Below are 18,040 nucleotides of genomic sequence, written 5' to 3'. Positions count from 1 at the left end.
CTTTGGCCTGGCCTCTGGATTTGTTCTCCATTTTGAAATTATGGGCTGTTAAAAATGGTGGCCAGAAACTCATGGACTTAGAGTCCAGCAGGATATTAATTTCTCATTTGTGAAGCTTGCTACACAGTAGCCTTCAGCAAGTAAGTCTCAGATTTACCATTACCACCGCTGACTGAAATACTGAGATACCTACGTTATATCTTGGATGTAAGGGGACAGAATGAGAAACATAAATTGGATGCGTGGTCCAGTCTGTTGGCTTTCCATTGGTATGTTTGTGATCCAGAAATGGGTCATACCAGAGTCCAGTTGCCCTGCCCTGGATGTCTCAGGCTACCCCAATCTTTTCAGATTTCATAAGCTAAGCAGGGTCGGCCCTGGTTAGTATTTGGGTGGATGACCACCGAGGAAGTCCAGGGTTGCTATGCAGAGGCAGGCAATGGCAAACCACCTCCGTTTGTCTCTTGCCTGGAAAACCCTACAGGGTCGCCATAAGTCAGCTGCGACTTGACGGCACTTCCTGCCATCAAAGTCGAGCTGCACAAACGGCTACTCCTGTTGTCTTGTCTTTCTTTGTTTTAAATTTTTTTTAAAAAGAGAAAGATGGAGAGAATGGAGAACAGAGCAGGGCAAAGAGATGGAGGAATACAGAAAAGGTGAATTTGAAAAACTGTGCAATTTCGAAGGGGAACGATGAACTTTTGGGATAATTTAAAAAAATAAAAAGCGGGCCCTTTGTCAACGGTCAAGACTAAAGGTGAGACGGCCAAAGCTCAGGATGACTCTTTGGTCAAGACAGGTTTTATATTCTCAGAACACAGCCATTTAAGACAATGCCAATTAAGCCTTACCCACGGAAACACCTTCTAATTGGTTTTAGTTAACTGGACGAGTCTACGTGCTGGGGAAAGAAAACAAACAAACAAACATATCAAGCTGAATTTAAAATCAGCTTTTCTGATTTATCCATCTGGCCCCGCGACAAGCGTCCTTTGAAGGCATGACATATACCCAAACGCTCTTTCCCCGTTGATCTATCACATAACAGTTACAAGTCAAGCATTGTTGTTGAAGCATGCAACATCTCAAGAAGGTTACAAAAGTGGCTAGATAACTGCATATTAAATAAACCTCGGCTGGGGCGGTGGGGGGAAGACCCCCCCCCCCAAAGTTCCCCAAATATGGTTAGTTCTTTGCAGGTTCAGCTCTATAGCGTGGTTTGCTTCTTTTTTGTATCAGCAGCTGCCAAATTCACAACAGAAAGGTATTGCACCAAAAAGACAGGTTGCAGGGAAAACATATATCATCACATTTTTATGATTTTTTTTGAAAAAAAAGATATGTGGTACATAAAGTGCTTCTAGAATCGGTGCAATTAGAAATAAAGGGGGGGAAATCCTTATAGTTGAGATACCATTATCAAATGCGTACAGACAGATCTGGCTTCTGTTGCCCCCCCAGCTCAAGTGGTGCTAGGATTCATTCATAATGCCTCCATTGCAAAGAGTCAAGTACTAGTAAAACAGTTACTGTACAAAAGGTTAGCAACAGGATTAAGTAGTCTTCCCCCCTCTCCTCCCCGCGACAATAATGCCAACCCCATTCACCAAAAAGAGCTATAATACATATAAATATTACTAAGGAATAAGTGAGGCAATTTCTTTATTGAATGAGAGATTCGGCATGCTGTGTTATGTTATGATCTTCTTTGTAACTTGTTAACTATTCTGTTGATTGGGTGTAAAAGTACTTTATACAAATCAACGATTCTGTTTTCTCTCCGGCATCTGTGAAAGCTCAATGCAGATGATTAAAAGGCATTAGGTATTTTCTGGTGATATATCAAATCTGCAGAATTTTCTTTTTTTATTCTTTCCATTTTGTTGTTTTTTTTGTTGTTTTTTTAAAAAAAACACTTCCAAAAAGATCAGTGGTATGAGGCAGGAGGGGCGGAAAAGTAATTTTGCGAGTAAAAAAAATGCCATTGGAATCGAGTCTCAACTGAAACGAAGAACGGGGTGAAAATGCTAACACCCCCCCCCCCAGTATAAGGTTTTTGCTTAATTGTCATGAAATAAAATCGGGGGGGGGGGGGGGGTTAACCCAACTCATTTTTTAATAAAGTAAACATGAGCTGTAATACTATACCTGTAAAATGATTAATTCCATTCATTGTCATTAGAAAGTATGTAAAACATTTATTAAGGGCTTTTGCCTACAGAGGCGAGACATAAATAGCTGCTGAAATGTAATCAGAGTACACATCAACCTCGTTGGTAATTGGCCGTGGAAGCTTCAGGAACACTATCCACAGGTGCGAAAAAAAAGTCACTCCCAAGTGCTGGATTTAGACATCTGCACTGTACAAGCCTTTGCTCCGTGAACCAACCACACAGCGCCACTGCTCCATCAGCGTCTCTTGCAAACGTCTGTCAGGCAAAACTGAAAAGTGCACGCAGAACAAGCTCCGTGAACAGAATGTTTTCCCCCCCTGTTTCTCTTTTTTGAAAGAGCAGGCGCCATCTTAATCCACTCCTTCAAATCCTTGAGCGTTCTCCACTGCCATCAGAAGCTTCTCTCGTAATTCTTCGAAAGAGTCATAGGGAGGTAAGTCAAGGCGGTTAAAGCTGAAATCGAAGAGGGGAGAAATGTGCAGTTTCAGCGGTAAGTTGGTTTATTTTATTTTATTAACACTGTTTATAAACCGCCTTTCTCCCGGCGACTCAAGGCGGATTACATAGGGCAAGTCAGTACGATTCACAAGACGGGACATTCAATAAAGAATGAAATAAGATTTGGGTTGCAGAGCCAAGCAGAAGTCTCAAGATCACAACTGAAGCAAAGTATAAGTGTTAACATGACACATCAAATGATGCAAAATTACACAACGGGATCCAACCCGTAACAAACTATACACAGTCGTACAGACCACAGTCGCCAGTAATTTATCCCATAACTCTGTGAGGCCTTTTGTACAGCACTACCCTATTGCCTACATCAAAAAGCCCTCCGGATTGCAATGCAAAGTGAAAACTATTTGTGCAGTGTTTGGCTCAGAAAAAAAGGGACAGAGAGATGCATTGGGATTGTTCTGTTTCTGAAAACCAGAAACCAAGTTCAGCTTATCACAAACAAACAAACTGGAGTTTGTTCAAGTAAAGGATGAGTTTGGGCTATTCTTGGGTTGTATGCTCTTGAACTTATTTATTTATTTATTATTCATATTTCTATCCCGCCCTCCCCGGAGGCTCAGGGCGGCTTACAGGGCATATTGCCGAATAAAGCAGTAAAAACAATACAAAATATTAAATTACAACTCCATTAAAACAGATTTTGATACTCCTCTCAGCTAATTTCCAATCTCCAAATTACAATTTCTAAAAACAAGATGGCTGCTCCCTAACCGTCCCGTTCTCACCCATAGTGCAGCAATTATAGGGCCTAGATGTGCGTGCCCCCATCCTGATGTCCATATATGGGGGATAGATGGTAAACTAGTGCGATGGTAGTACACTTGAAGACTTCCTGGTTTAGGAAGTCTTCGAACTAACCGCAACGTGTTTTTGTGTCCCAGCAATTTAACAAACTAGAGCTCGTTTCTTGCCTACAATGCAACATTCTTAACTATGGTTTAATCCTGGTTGGGAATCCCAGCTTGTACACACAAACTCAAACACTAAACCCCCTTTCTCCCTTGAAACTGAATCTGAACAGAGCCCACAGACGACTCTGTAATTCAAGATTAAAGGGGTTTGGAAGGAAAAACAATTTTTGCTGAATTATTTCCCGAACCTCTCAGGGTAGGGGTTTTTTTTTGCCAGTCCTGGGACTGACAATAGGAATGAAACAATTTAGCATTCTGACAAAAAAAAAAGGCCTCTGATCCCACTGATCCGTTTTGCTAGCAGACTGTTCTCTTTTATGCAAGATGCTGGGGAACGGATCCTTCTGAAGACAAAGTGCCTCCCTTAGTGGAACAGATCTGTGGGACCCTCTGTAATCAGAGTACACATCAACCTCGTTGGTAATCTGTGGGACCCTCGTTGGTAATCTGTGGGACCCTCTGTAATCAGAGTACACATCAACCTCGTTGGTAATTGGCCGTGGAAGCTTCAGGAACACTATCCACAGGTGCGAAAAAAGTCACTCCCAAGTGCTGGATTTAGACATCTGCACTGTACAAGCATTTGCTCCCCTTCATGATTCAGCTACAACTGCAGCTACTGAACCTGAGTGCTTGTAAATGAACACGTCCACCTTACGTAGCTCTCTTGAATCATCCAGCTGCCTGAACCGGAGTTTCATAAGAGTCCACCTTTAAGACCAACACAGTTTAATTCTGGGAATGAGACTGTTGGTCTTCAAGGTGCCACTGGGTCTCAGACTTTGTTCTGCTGCTTCAGACCAACATGGCTACCCCACCTGGATCTATCTCACCAGAGTTTCATAAGAGAGGCAAGAAGAACTAGCCCAGTGTCATGAGATCTTTTTGGTGGTACATGGAAGTCAAGCTGAACCTTTCTCAGTTTCAATGATAAGCTTAAAAAGCAGTAAAGACATAGTCCCTTTTTTGTTGCACAAAATCTCTCTCTCTCACACACAAGACTGCTATGCTATTCCAGGAGTGAGCAAGGCAAGCTTGCAAAGCACCTCCCCACCCCTGTTTTTCTCTCCAGAATGCCCACTTTCCAGGGGGTGGCCACGTAACAGCCAAAGAAGCCAGGGCAACTAGGGTTGCCAGACCCCCAGTCCCAGAGGGATTTCCCCCCATTTGGGGGGCTCCTTCCTCCTGCCAGCCAGCTGGTCAATGCGGGGGGGAGCCCCACCCCCAAAAGCCCCGCTCCCAAGAGCGACCACCCCTCCCGGAAGATTCAAAGGGTCCTCCAGCTGAGCAGAGGGAGCATGTGGCCAGCTGGAGGGCCCTTTAAATCTTGCAGGAAGGAGACGGGTGGCTGTGCGCGCCTACACTCCAAGTAGTGAATTCGCGACTTGGAGCGCAGGCACATGCGGCCCCCCCCACTTCTCCCCCAAAGCATTTAAAGGAACCCTTTAAATGCTTTTGGCAAGGAGCAGGGGGCACCGGTCCCCAACGTGATGACATCACTTCTGCGTGACATCATAACGTTGGGGACGTCCCTGCCCCCTCAAGTAACACCCCCCAAAGAAGGACCTGGCCACCCTAAGGGCAGACTTTAATGGCTGGCTGCAGCATCTGGGCCGTGCATGGCCTACCTCTGTTCTATTTAGAAAGGGAGGGATGCTGGTGAGTAGATCCACAGCGAGAGTTTCTTTTAAAAGGCAATGTTAAAATATTTTTGGTAGGCAACAGGGAGAAGAGAGCATGCATTCATTCCACACTACACTGTGTCTTCAATTTTTAAAAAAGTCCTTAGCAGCCACAGTGCTATGGATGTGCTCCTGCACATCTCCAATTAATTTCAGTAGGGTCTATGCAGGCAGGAAACTGGGAAGAGCCATGGCTCAATGGTCAGTTAAAAAAGCCGGCCTGCTACTGGGTCAGACCTCAGTGGACCAATGGTCGGACTTTGTAGAAGGCAGCTGTACACTAAATTTATTTTCCACAATGTGATAATATACGAAGCTGCATTACGTTGTGCATTATGCATTTGCAGGCATTTCGCAAAGCACTTGCTGTCCGCTTTCAAAATGCAAAGAATTAGGGGTGCGGGGAGATTGTGGGACCGGATCCCAGCATCCCAACAGAACAAAGAGAGACAAGCAGACGGCTGGCTTTTAGAGGGCTGCCAATTTTGCCTTTCTTCTATCTGTTCCCCATCCATTCATTTTTTCTGAACGACAGAAACAAAACAGGGTGATCAATTGTTGGGGACAAATTATAATACCCAGCTAATGGGAGGGGTTTTTGCCTTCCCAGCCTCCCCCCACCCCGCCCTGAGAACATTTCCTTTCTGTTTTTAAGGGGTCAATCAAATATGGTCTCTGTTTTCAAAGGTTGCTTCCAGTCTCCTTTGGGATTCTTACAGTCACCCTTTTTTTGGAAAAATGTGAAACTATGCAGTGATTCATTCTCTCCCCCCCCCCCTCAGGAATTCATCCCACCTTTGCTACGGACTAAAATAAGAACTTTATTTTAAGACCTTGGCAGACTCCCTTAGCATCCACATAACTCACAACTCTCCCGCTAGAAAAAGACAACAGCATTAATCTCGCATTGAAAAATAGTTCGAGAAGCACCGTCTGAAGGTAGCCTGAAGATTTACAGCAGGATTTGCTAAGGATGGGACCTTCCTGCATCAAATCGAGTCACTATCTGCAAAAGGGCTCTGTCCTCCCTAGGCCGCGATTTCATATCTTTTAACAGATCGTATGTTTTAAAAGTAAGGTGGAAACGGATTCTGTAAATAAGCTGCTTCTCTGAAATAGCTGCTAAGTGAGAGCTCTGCTGTGCCCTCTTTGAGAACGGAGAACAAGCCCTGCCTCAGAGAAGAGGCTGTGTAAACAGGAGAGTTTTACGGGAGGGGAGGGCAGAATGAAGGGAAATGAATCACGGACGCCCACAGTTCTTAAGCATGGAATAATAAAAAGTAAGAAAAGGCAGCCCAGTAATCTGCCACCAACAAACATCTGTGAAGGCCAAAGTCAAGGATCCCCAACATTTATAAGCCTGCAGGGACCTTTGGAATTCTGACACAAAATGGCTGCCACGGGAGGCAGAGCCAATCACAAATGGCTGCCGGAGGAGGCAGTGTCAACCACAAAATGTCAGGGAGAGAGATTATGATAGACTCTTATCAGAACTCTACAACATTTCAGGCAGGTGCTCTGTTTAACAGGATGCCTTGTTTGAAAATATTTTCTTGCGTACCGTCAGCCACCCAATGGAGATTCTTCTGCTACGGTGGCAGCCACTGCCAAAGCGATGTTGTTAAAAGCCTGCACACTCCGTCGCAAGCTTTGCCGGGCAAAAGCCCTGCCCACTTCCTAAAAGTATTTGGCAGGAGCCAGAAAAGATGTCAGTGGGAGCCATGGCACCCATGCAGTGTTCCCTCTAAGCTGAGTTAGTGTGAGCGAGCTCACCGTTTTTTTAGCCTCTGGCTCACACATTTTTGTCTTAGCTCAGGAAGGATGGCTCCAGAGCAAACTAATTTATGCAGTAGCCAAATAGCTCACTCACAACTTTAATGCCAGGAGCTCACCAAGTAGAACTTTTGTTCACAGGACTCCACGGCTTAGAGGGAGCATTGGCTATGGGCACTATGGTGGAGACCACTAGCCAAAGTACATGGCGAGGAAGTAAGGTGGTTTTTGCAGAAGCAACTGGGGCAGAGTTGGGCTCCATGTTCCTCTGTACCTCAAAAAGGATGGGATCAGGACATGCATCTGTTTCTAAAGTGTGCTCAACAATCAGTCCATTCCAGCTTTAAATGCTGGAAGACCCAACTGGATCACCCAAAGCATCAGGACTGACTCTAGGGTTGCCAAGTCCTACCTTTCTACCAATGGGGGGAATCTCTGGGCCTTTCTGGGATCTTCGTGCGCGCGGTGCCTGTTGCACGGCGATGCGCTAATTTTTCGGCAAAACTCTATGGTTTGAGCCCAGTTTTACTACAGAGTTTTGTCCGAAAAACTAGAGCGTTGTCGTGTGATGTGATTATGTCACTTCCAGGTGACATCATCGTGCCGCGTTTCGGGGCATTTGTGGGTGGGCAGGAGCCCGCAAAAAGCACAGGAACCACCACCCAGACTGGGGGGGGGGGGGGGGGGGCACCCCTAACTGACTCATCATAATTTAAATCTTCTCTACCCGGGGACTCTTGGCATCACCAGATGATGTTTGGAACTTAATGCACACAGATGTAGAACAGAGAACAAGGAGCAACGTCAGCTTTGACACAGTCGCTCTTCACTATGTCGCAGCAGCAGCAACGGAGATCCATCTCGGCACTGGTGATACACATGTACTCTGTTCTTACCACAAAGTTGCATCTTCCAGACATTCCAAATCAATCCTCTAATAGCTGGGTGCAAACTAACCCCTGATTCTCACGAATCTTTTCCTGACCTTTTGGCATGCATGAATATACGACACGGCGATTAATCCAACATACAAAACCCATCATGTTCCGCTAGAAGCGGCCTCCAGAGACTGAACGGGGATAATGTCAGACTTAATCACTGGGAGAAATTCTTCCGTAGCAGCTAAACTCAACAAGATCCATATTTATTTCTTACCATGTGTGAGCTCTGGGTAACTTCTCAGGGCTTCCCCATTGCTCTATTGTAAACAGCTGAGGACCGTTTGAACCTGGATCAAAGCAGAAGCATGTGAATTGAACTGTCTGTAAACAGCGGCAGCCCGTGGCGGACTATATCAATGAATGCTTAATGGTAAGGCAGGCTCTCTAGGGTGGTTTGAACAGTTGCTGGGGGTGCTTTCCCTGTGCAAAAAATGTGTGTGTACGCTCTCTGTGGGCAAAATGCCCATTCCCTTCTTACTTGCGACTATGAGTTGAATGGCTGCTATTGTAGAGCTGAATGTGGAGGGTTTTTAAAATTAGTTTTAGGCCTTTCATAGTATTTCTCGACTTGGGAATTTTAAAGCATCTTGGGTCACAGCTATTATCGGTGTAGTATGTCTTGTGCATTTATTGTTGGTTTTTAACTTTTAGTTATTTATTGTATACCTTTTCTGTTGTTAGCCACCCTAAGCCCTGCTTGCAGGGAAGGGCGGCCTAAAAATCTAATTGAATGAATGAATAAAAATGGGGCTAATGCTCCATGTCAAAAATGAATGCTGTGTGTGCAGAAGATCCCATGTCCTAACTCTGGTATTTCCAGTTAAGAAAGGGATCTTGGGAGTCTGGTCTGCTGTCAAGAAGAGACTAGAAGGACCAGACCTACAATCTGGGTGAGAGAGCACCATCCTCTGTTCCTACAATTCTTATGCACCCAATTTCAAGGTCAGAATAAGAACAGTAAATGGCCAGTGGGATTGCACATTTCTTTGGCAAAATGGTATTAGCAAACTAGCAGTGGGTGAGCTCATGTGAACGCAGGATCAGGACACTTTTACAGAGAATGTACATACACACAGATGCCACCCCCCCCCCCACAACACACATACATCAGTTTGGCTTTCAGTTCTGAAATCCAGGTGCAGGAAACTGAGGAATTAAATATGGCAAAGAGAGGGAATTTGCCAGGAAGAGTCACTCTTGCTGTCAGACCCCTGGAGAAATCAGTTCCCAACAACAATCATTCAAAAGAATATAACGTTTATTGAGACATCGATAGGATTCAGACTCTTGACATTCTGTGTTAGAACTAGTGGAAAGTGGTGAAGCAAGCAATTATACCTATATCAAGCAGGACCCTAGTAGCCCAGGGCCAATCATACCTAAGCATGAGGCCCGCCGAAATAACAGCTCATAGTTCGCAGGGGAAAGAAGGCACCAAGCTCTGCTGGGGCTCAAGGTTATTTGCCTAGGCCGACTAAGATAACAAGAGCAGCATAGAAAAGTCTAAAAGTGAAAGTAGATGTTCTTCTCACTCCCCTCTGTCTCCATGGCAACCAAGCCCAGCGGGCGCGAGGTTGACACCTGCCACCATGGTGTGGGGTTAGGGAAATTAGACATTCCCTTGTCTTATAGTCCCAGTGCCCTGACCTAGATAACCCAGGCCAGCCCAATCTCATAAGATCTCAAAAGCTAAGTAGGGTTGGCCCTGGTCAGTACTTAGATGACGGACCACCAAAGAATACCAGGGTCACAGTACAGAGGCAGGCAATGCCAAGCCACCACTGCACATCTCTTGACTTGAAAACCCTACTGGGGGTCACCAAAAGTCAACTGTGACTTGATGGCAAAAAACAACAGCCCAATCCAAACCGGGACCCCAAGTGTGTGCAATAAGTTTAAAAAACGAGAGGTTAGTTTATGCATCTCCCATTGTCACATCTGCTTTGGTTCCAGTGGTGGTTGAGACCTAGTCAGGTTGTTGTTTTAAATACAGATTTGCAGCCAGTCCTGCCCAACCCACTCAGAGAAACCCCAGGAAACTCACCATAAAGTTCAGCAAATCCATTCATAGGCACTCGTGATGTCCCAGTTACAAACTGCAACAGTCGGATGCGTTTCTCAGCATCCATCAAAAGAACAGCCTGCAGAACAGGGAGATCCCAGTTACGGAAGTCAATGGCTACAGCCGCAGACAGACACTTGTTTCTCACACCACAGGCACAGCCAACGACTGGAACTGGAATCCAGACACTGGGATAGGTCTCATCGACAGCCAGTGGAAATGTGCTAGGTGAAGAGGAAACTTCCTCCCTCTTTTTTTCTGCTGAAACCATGCCCCTGATCAGTGGACCTTGGGAACAATGTGAGAGGTGAAGTGTGTGTGTGTGTGTGTGTACAGGGTGTGTGTGCCTACAATCATCTTCTGGGCGTAGAACAGCAGTCACTGTGTGTGTGTGGAGGGGGAGGTATTTGTGAATTTCCTGCACTGTGCAGGGGTTGGACTAGACAGCCCTGGAGGTCCCTTCCAACTCTATGATTCTATGATTCTGTTCTAATGGGAAGGGAGAATTGCCTCTCCCTTCCATGAGGGAAAGTGTCTCCTGAAAGCTGGAAAAGAAGGCTAGGACATCACATCACATTTGATATCACATTCTGAGCATCAGGCAGCAGACACCTTTCCAAGAACATCCCCAGATCAAAGTTTGGGTTAGGATAGCTAGATTGGGGTCGCAAAGAGTCGGACTCGACTGTGTGACTGAACAACAACAAAAAGCGCTGTAGAGACTAACAAGATTTTGGGGGTATGAGCCTTCCAGAGTCAACGCTCCCACTGTCAGAGACTGGGTTAGAATGGGAGCAAGGCAGCGATGGGAACACAGAGACTGACAAAGGTACCTTCCAGAACCACTGAATGACGGGATGGTTCGGACAGTATCCATTCTTGTAGATTGTGTGTTGCCTCCAGTCATTGACGTCCACATCGCCAAGGCCACACATCAGTAACTGTGAAGGAAGGGCATTTTTTAAAAAAAACAAAACAAAACAAAACATGCAGCGTCTTTTCATCATCTGACCTCCTCAAGTTCCTCCTCATCTTGGAAAGTTCTTGTTTATTCCTTTAAAGAGAGAACCCAACCCCAAACACTGTCACACTGATGTTTTATTGTTGGCTTCTGTATTTGAAATATGTATTCTTACTAATACATCTGCCCTTGACAGAACAGCTCTGAAGGAACTTATGACTGACCCAAGGTCATACCAGCAGCTGCAAGTGGAAGAGTGGGGAATCAAACTCGGTTCTCCCAGATTAGAGTTCGCACTCTTAACCACTACACCAAACTGGCTCTCAAGGGGATTAAGGAGCTTCCTTCTTGATGCTAAAAGTATTTGAATAAATTCTTCTAGTTAGATACATTCTAAGTTCCCATGTACTCAACCGTATATGCATATTAATCCCCCTCAACCCTATCTTAATTCTACAAAATGTGACATAGCTGAGCATTTTTCCCCCCATGGGGGCCAATCTGATTACATGTAAGAATCGGTAAGTGTTGGGCTGGGCCCAAAATTCAGTTTCCATTAATGGAAAGGCATTTCAGTCAACAGAAACCCCCCTCCCCCCAAAGGCAACTAAAAGGCAACCAACCTCCAGCTCGTTTTCATCAAAAATTTTAATTAAGTCAGTTGGCAGAAGTTCTGTGAAACCCTGGAGGGAGGGAAGAGGGGGGAAAAAAACACCAAGTACAAAATGACACGTGTTCCCAGTGAATTTTAATTTATCAACAATAAATTAAAAATCCCCTGTTCTAGCTTGAGGGGTAGGGGGAACTGAACTAGAGATATTCTGTAACCCAAACTGTGTACTCTGCCACTGCTCTACAAAACTTAGAAGAATACCAGCAACATTCTTGACTATTAACTGTCGCTTTAGTTTTTGCAACTTTAGGCAAATTTTCCTTAACATCAGTGACATTAAAGGATTACGGGTGTTTGGGAAAGGCCTGTCTCACGTTTAAACTCTGGAGAGCGGTTTTTCTAGTTTGTGCAAGTAAAACTTTAGCATAAACTGGGCATGCAGAGCCATTATGTTATCAATGAGAATCAACATTCACCCAGGCCCTTCGGCATCAACAGGACAGGACGTCGCCTCACTCTGACCAGATCATATCTTCTACTCTGACCGTCCATCATCTGTCTGTCCATCATCTGTCTGTCTGTCTGTCTAGCTATCCATCCATCCATCCATCCATCATCTATCCATCCATCATCTATCCATCCATCATCATCTATCTATCTAATTAAATTTATAGCCCACCGTCCCCCCATTGTATGCTCAGGGTGGGTAACAACATATATGTATCTTCTGTTAATGAAGATTTACAATTTTAAAAACATACTACAATAATCAATTTAAAATCCATAAAATCATCATCTTTATTTCACTAAAACTTCAGCATTACGTGTCATCATTGCCTGATCCTGCCATGCTTACATGTATGCAAAGCTGCCATTTTTTTCTCTCCCCACTTCTTTTTGAATTTATGTAGGGTACAAACGAAGTAACAAAGTAAACAAAGAAGGTGTAAATAAGGAGGCAGAATGGACAGCAGGTAGGGAGCCACACTTTGAAGCTGCTGCTCTGTCTCCCAGGATAGCACAATAGAAACGGGAATGGACTGAAAGCTCTCTCCCTTGCGTTCTGATTCTCTAAAGGCAGGGAATTTTTCACAAGTGCCAGGATACAAAAAACGACAGTCCCTCCCTGCAGTCTGAATTGGTACAGTCCACTCTATCCCGCTGTTGTGCTGCACATATAAATCAGGCTTCCCTCAGACCGAGAGTTGCCAACCTCCAGGGGGTTGCCAGAGATCTCTTGGAATGACAACTGGTCTCCAGGCAACAGAGATCAGACCACCTGGAGAAAATGGCTGCTGCTTTGGAAGGTGGACTCTGTGGCATTGGACCCTGCTGGAATCCCTCCCTTCCCCAAACCCCCCCTCCTCAGGCTCCACCCCCCCCAAATCTCCAGGTACTTCCCAACCCAGAGCTGGCAGCCCTACTCAGACCCTAGTTACACACCATCATTGTGTGTGTGGCTCTGGTTAATAACCAGTAAGGCAGGCCTAGAGAATTCACAGATACTATTTCTGGTGTATCCTCCCATTCTCACTTTGGAAGTCTGCATTAATTCACATTAAAAAGATCAGCAACAGCAAAAATGAGCAAAATGTGGCTGTGCCCCCCCCCCCCCCCCCCCACGCCCCCGAAACACCACCAACGCAGCCAAGGGCTGGTGAAGCTGCTTACCTCTAGAAATGCATTCATCTGCTTTTGGACCCTGTTAACAAACCTCCACTGGATGACTAAGCTGCAGGAGAGAAGGGGGGGGGGGAAACACTTTGGTTAGGAGACGTAAAAGAGAGATCTCAGCCACCATCTCTCCGTGCCTTTTTACAGCTTCTTACTTCTAGCTTCAGTGATCTTTCACCGAACTCATATCAAAGCAAGGAAACAGCTCAAACGAGGGGAAAATCAATCCCTCTCATTTTTACACAGCAGTTCTGATGGCCGCTGAACATGCGAATATGTGTGGCTTTGTAATTTAATTCCTCACTTTCCCTTTGCGAGACCAATGTGACAGTGAAGGAAAAGTACCGATGGGCACAAAACTGTTACTCGAAAGGGAAACTCTTTTCCACTATACAGTATGACATTTAAGTCACTTTTGCACATCTACTCTAAATGCTCCAGTGATGACCTTTCCATACTTAGAACGGTACGCAGTGATGAAGTGACATTAATCTGGCCGTTCCTATGGAGATGATAGTCAGTTCTACCATGTCTGGCTCAAGAGAAATTAATTTCTTGCTTTACAAAACTACCAGGAAGGATTGCCTATAGAAAAATGTACCTAATATTTCAATGAAGGCCAAACTTCACATGGAGTTCTTATGTAATATACCTCATTTTAATTGAAAAAAGGAAAGAAAAGCAGCCATTAGAAGCCGCAATGAGGGAGAAGGAATGATTAACACTTTCTCTACTCCCTGTTCTTCTTTTTAGAATTACTTCCTTCAAGCTCTCTCCTGAGGCAGAGGGATAGGTGGTTTTTAGAGGAAAAATGGCCAGCAGGGAAAAGGATAATTCCTTACAAGGAGGAGGAGGAGGAGGAGATGGAGATTGGATTTATACCCCACCCTTCATTACCTAAAGGAGTCTCAGAGCGGTTTACAATCTCCTTTCCCTTCCCCTCCCCACAACAGACACCCTCAGCTGAGAGGGCTCTTTCGAGAACTGCCCTTGAGAGGACAGCTCTGAGCGAACTTGTGACTGAACCAAGGTCACACCAGCAGCTGCATGTGGAGGAGTGGGGAATCATGCCCGGTTCTCCCGGAGTCTGTGCTCCTAACCACTACACCAAACTGCCTTCTCTCCTCTCCTCTCCTCCTTGCAAATCCTGTCCTGATCTGGATAGCCCAGGCTAGCCTTGTAAGCTAAGCAGGGTCAGTACTCGGATGGGAGACCACGAAGGAATACCAGGCTTGCTATGCAGAGCCAGGCAATGGCAAACCACCTGTGTTTAGTCTCTTGCCTTGAAAACTCTACTAGGGGCCACTATAAGTTGGCTGTGACTTGACCAAAAAACAAAACTGCAGATCATTCTATCCCCCCTCCCCCTTTCTCCCTCCCTCTCTCCCTAATTTACCCCACAGGAATGTTGAGAAGATAAACATCCTTAATCGGCACTGAGCTAGGTTGACCCTGATTCCATACCCTAATTTTAAGGAGAGCCAACAGCTTTTCTTGATGTACCATTAAAAGGACATGTAACTCGAGTGTATTCATTGAGCTTTTGGTGCTACTGGCTCTCACAACAGAGAGGAAAAAACAAGAGGCAAGAACAACAGCTTTGAAGTGGATGCACGGCAAGAACGTGTTGAGCAAGAGCTGCAATGGATTTCCACCGGGGGAAGAGAAATAAAAGAGGAGGAGGGGCGGCAGTTTATAGATTGCAGCCAAAAGCTAAAACAACAGCAAAGCATTACAGTTGAAATGAAATTCACAGGCAGTGGTAGAAACGAGTAAATTGGGTACGAACTCAAAGCATGTAATAACTCAAAGCTTACTCCTTTTATTTATTTATTTACTTTTTGGTGTCAAGTCAGAGCTGATCTATGGCAACCCCAGAGGGTTTTCAAGGCAAAGGACATCCAGAGGTGGTTTGCCCAGTTGCCTGCCTCAGTGTCATGACCAGGGCTTTTTTTGGTAGAAAAAACCAAGCAGGAACTCATTAGCATATTAGGCCACACCCCTGACAGCACAGCTCATTAGCATATTAGGCCACACCCCCGTGTTACCAGAAGTGTGGCCATCCAGCCACACCCACCTTTTGCTTCTTATTCTGTTGACCTTGTTTGTGGTCAAAACCCAGGGCTTTTTTTGTAGCAGGAATTCCTTTGCATGTTAGGCCACACACCCCTAATGTAGCCAATCCTAATGAGTTTCTGCTGTTGGGTGTGGCCTATTATGCTAATGAGTTCCTGCTGGGCGTGGCCAACTTGGGAGCCAGCCGGAACTCCGTTCCTGTGCGTTCCTGCCCATTCCTGCCCAAAAATAGCCCTGGTCATGACCCCTGGAGGTCTCCCATCCAAAGACTAGCCAGGGCTGACTCTGTTAAGCTTCTGAGATCTGACAAGAGCAGGCGGGCGTAGGGTGGGGGCACCCTATCTGGCTAGTTTGAAGTTTCTTTCAACAAATTTTTCCACAGTCTTGATAAGAGCAAAGAGTGGAGAACAGATGGTATGTGTAGATTTCAACAGGGGCGACACTTGTCAGATTTCAATTTTGGCGTTCTGCGGTCTCTGTGCTAAGATGGTTGAAACTCCTCCTCCTCTTCCATATTTGTTTTAAAATGTCCATGATATTTATCTTTTGCCTTATTGTTTCTCTCTTTTTATGGCAAGCGTAACTTTGGACCTGAGGATTCTAAAATGGCTTTCCGCAGCCTGCAAAGAACTTAAACCAGGAACGGCTTTTTGGTGCGGTTCTTCTGATTCCACCTGAGAGCATCTAAACCGGCACAACAGATGAAGCCTTAAACGGAACAACGGAATTAATAATAATACATACTCAATATATTCCCTTTTGTTTTCATTCGTGACCATGATTTCTGATCCATTTGGCTTCAAGTCAACTTGATATGTCTGTGAAGACAAAAGAGAAAGGAAAGAAAAAGACACCACAGTCACATGTTTCATCTGGGTACTCAGAAAAATCACCGGCCACAGTAGCCTAAACGCTAACACATCATTTTCCTAATGAGTAAATTCTCAGCAATTTCAATGTCTCTCATGTAACCTCATTAAAATGTCTATGGAGGGATATATATCTGAGCATCAAATTACTTCCTGCTTGCCCTGAACTAGATAGCCCAGGCAAGCCTGATCTCATCAGATCTCAGAAGCTAAGCAGGGCCGACCGTGGCTAGTATCTGGATAGGAGACCTCCAGAGAATACCAGGGCCGGGAGGAGGCCAGAGGCAGGCCATCCAGCCACTTTTCTGAATGTCCTCCCTGCCCCAGTAGGAGTTGCCAGAGGTCGCCATGACTTCCAGGTATGGGCATGCACACGCAAAATGCAAAAAAGCAAAAAAAATAATAATAATCATGCTCAAAGGCAACCTCCAGAAGGGCAAGCAGCTGCCAAGTAATTGACAAATTAGAATCAGACACCACGACTCATTAGCAAGTATTAAAGGCAAAGGCAGATTTGTGTGTCATCTGCTCAGCGATAACGGAATTAACCACGTTCAGTGGGGACATCATAGGCAGCTTTCAAATTACTTCTCGTGCCACGTTTGGCATCTCTTCTGCTCCGTGAGGGTCCAAAGACGAAATGCACCCAACACTTCGGATTTCATTGGCTCTCGTCGTGAGATACCTCGAGCGTGCCGGAGATAAGTCTCCAAGGTGGACCATTGCCTGTGGCAAGTAGCAGGCCTTCTAGGGACACAGGCTGCTGGGCATGAGGCGGACATCTAATGGCTTATTAAGCATTATTAATGCAGCACACGGCATTGGGCAGAATCAAGTGAACCAATTAAAAAAGCCAGGTGCCTGTGCTTGTTAGCGATGTATCTAAAAAACTGGGAAGTACGAAAGTATGAAAAATGGGGTGGGGAAATGCGTTTTTGAACACTAAGGTTGCCAGTCTCCGGGTGGCACCTAGAGATCTCCTGCTATTACAATTGATCTCCAGAGGACCAAGATCAATTCCCCTGGAGCGAACGGCTGCTTTAGAGGGTGGACTCTAAGGCATTATGCCCTGCTGAGGTCTTGCCCTCTCCACCCTCCCCAGGCTGTGCCACCAAATCTCCAGGTATTTCCCAACCCAGAGCTGGTAACTGTATCGAACACAAACACCAGACAGGGCTTGTTGATCAGACAGCTGAGAATCGCTAAAGCTTCCTGTTAAGTGTATCTGTGTGGGTTTGCCTCTGTGTAAAACAGCCCCTATGGATGTCTCCAACAAGAACAACACACACACCCCTTCATATTTTATGGTTGGGAATGATTCTCTGGGAAAACATCAACACAAATAACCCATATGGATGCTATAGCCAAGATCCATTAAAAGAACTGGCTTCTGCTCATGTAAATGTTTGTGCAAAATCAATGCGGACGCTTCATTTGGATGGGTACTGCTCCAGTGTAATCATTCCAAAGTGCTCCCTGCATCAAGACCCCTACATATGATGAGTTTTTCTACTGTGTGTTAGGTGGGAATCATTCATCTGTCATATGAACGGTGCAGAAGTGAGCTGGAAGGGGATGGTTTCAGGAGGCAGTCATGCTGGTTCACAGTAGAACAGCTGGAGGAGGGTGCTGGCAGGTCCTTTACTGCGTAGCATGGATGGCTTCAAGAGGGAATTAGATAAGCATATGGAGCAGAGGTCCATCAGTGGCTATTAGCCACAAGGTATAGATAGGAATTCTCGGTCTGGGGCAAGTGATGCTCTGTCTTCTTGGTGCTTGGGGGGG

The 18,040-nt window shown here is 45.4% G+C and overlaps 1 protein-coding gene across 9 annotated transcripts in view; it reads right to left on the bottom strand.

Moving 5' to 3' along the window:
* Positions 1–2,281: 2,281 nt before the first annotated feature.
* Positions 2,282–18,040, bottom strand: part of NEDD4L (neural precursor cell expressed, developmentally down-regulated 4-like, E3 ubiquitin protein ligase) — a 270,488-nt gene continuing 254,729 nt past the window's right edge. For all 9 annotated transcript variants that reach the window (XM_015416887.1, XM_015416886.1, XM_015416888.1 and 6 more), the window contains 7 exons: positions 16,131–16,204; positions 13,308–13,368; positions 11,647–11,706; positions 10,896–11,003; positions 10,045–10,141; positions 8,215–8,287; positions 2,282–2,627 (listed from right to left, as the gene is read on the bottom strand). In XM_015416887.1, the coding sequence (XP_015272373.1) occupies positions 2,525–2,627; positions 8,215–8,287; positions 10,045–10,141; positions 10,896–11,003; positions 11,647–11,706; positions 13,308–13,368; positions 16,131–16,204 (576 nt within the window). In that variant the 3' untranslated portion in view covers positions 2,282–2,524. The remainder of the gene's footprint in view (positions 2,628–8,214; positions 8,288–10,044; positions 10,142–10,895; positions 11,004–11,646; positions 11,707–13,307; positions 13,369–16,130; positions 16,205–18,040) is intronic.

The sequence above is a fragment of the Gekko japonicus genome, unplaced genomic scaffold, assembly GCF_001447785.1.
Source record: "Gekko japonicus isolate JY-2015 unplaced genomic scaffold, Gekko_japonicus_V1.1 scaffold278, whole genome shotgun sequence".
NCBI classification, from domain to species: Eukaryota; Metazoa; Chordata; class Lepidosauria; order Squamata; family Gekkonidae; genus Gekko; species Gekko japonicus.
The sequence above is the reverse complement of the archived record's forward strand: the minus strand, read 5'-3'. Positions and strand labels throughout refer to the sequence as shown.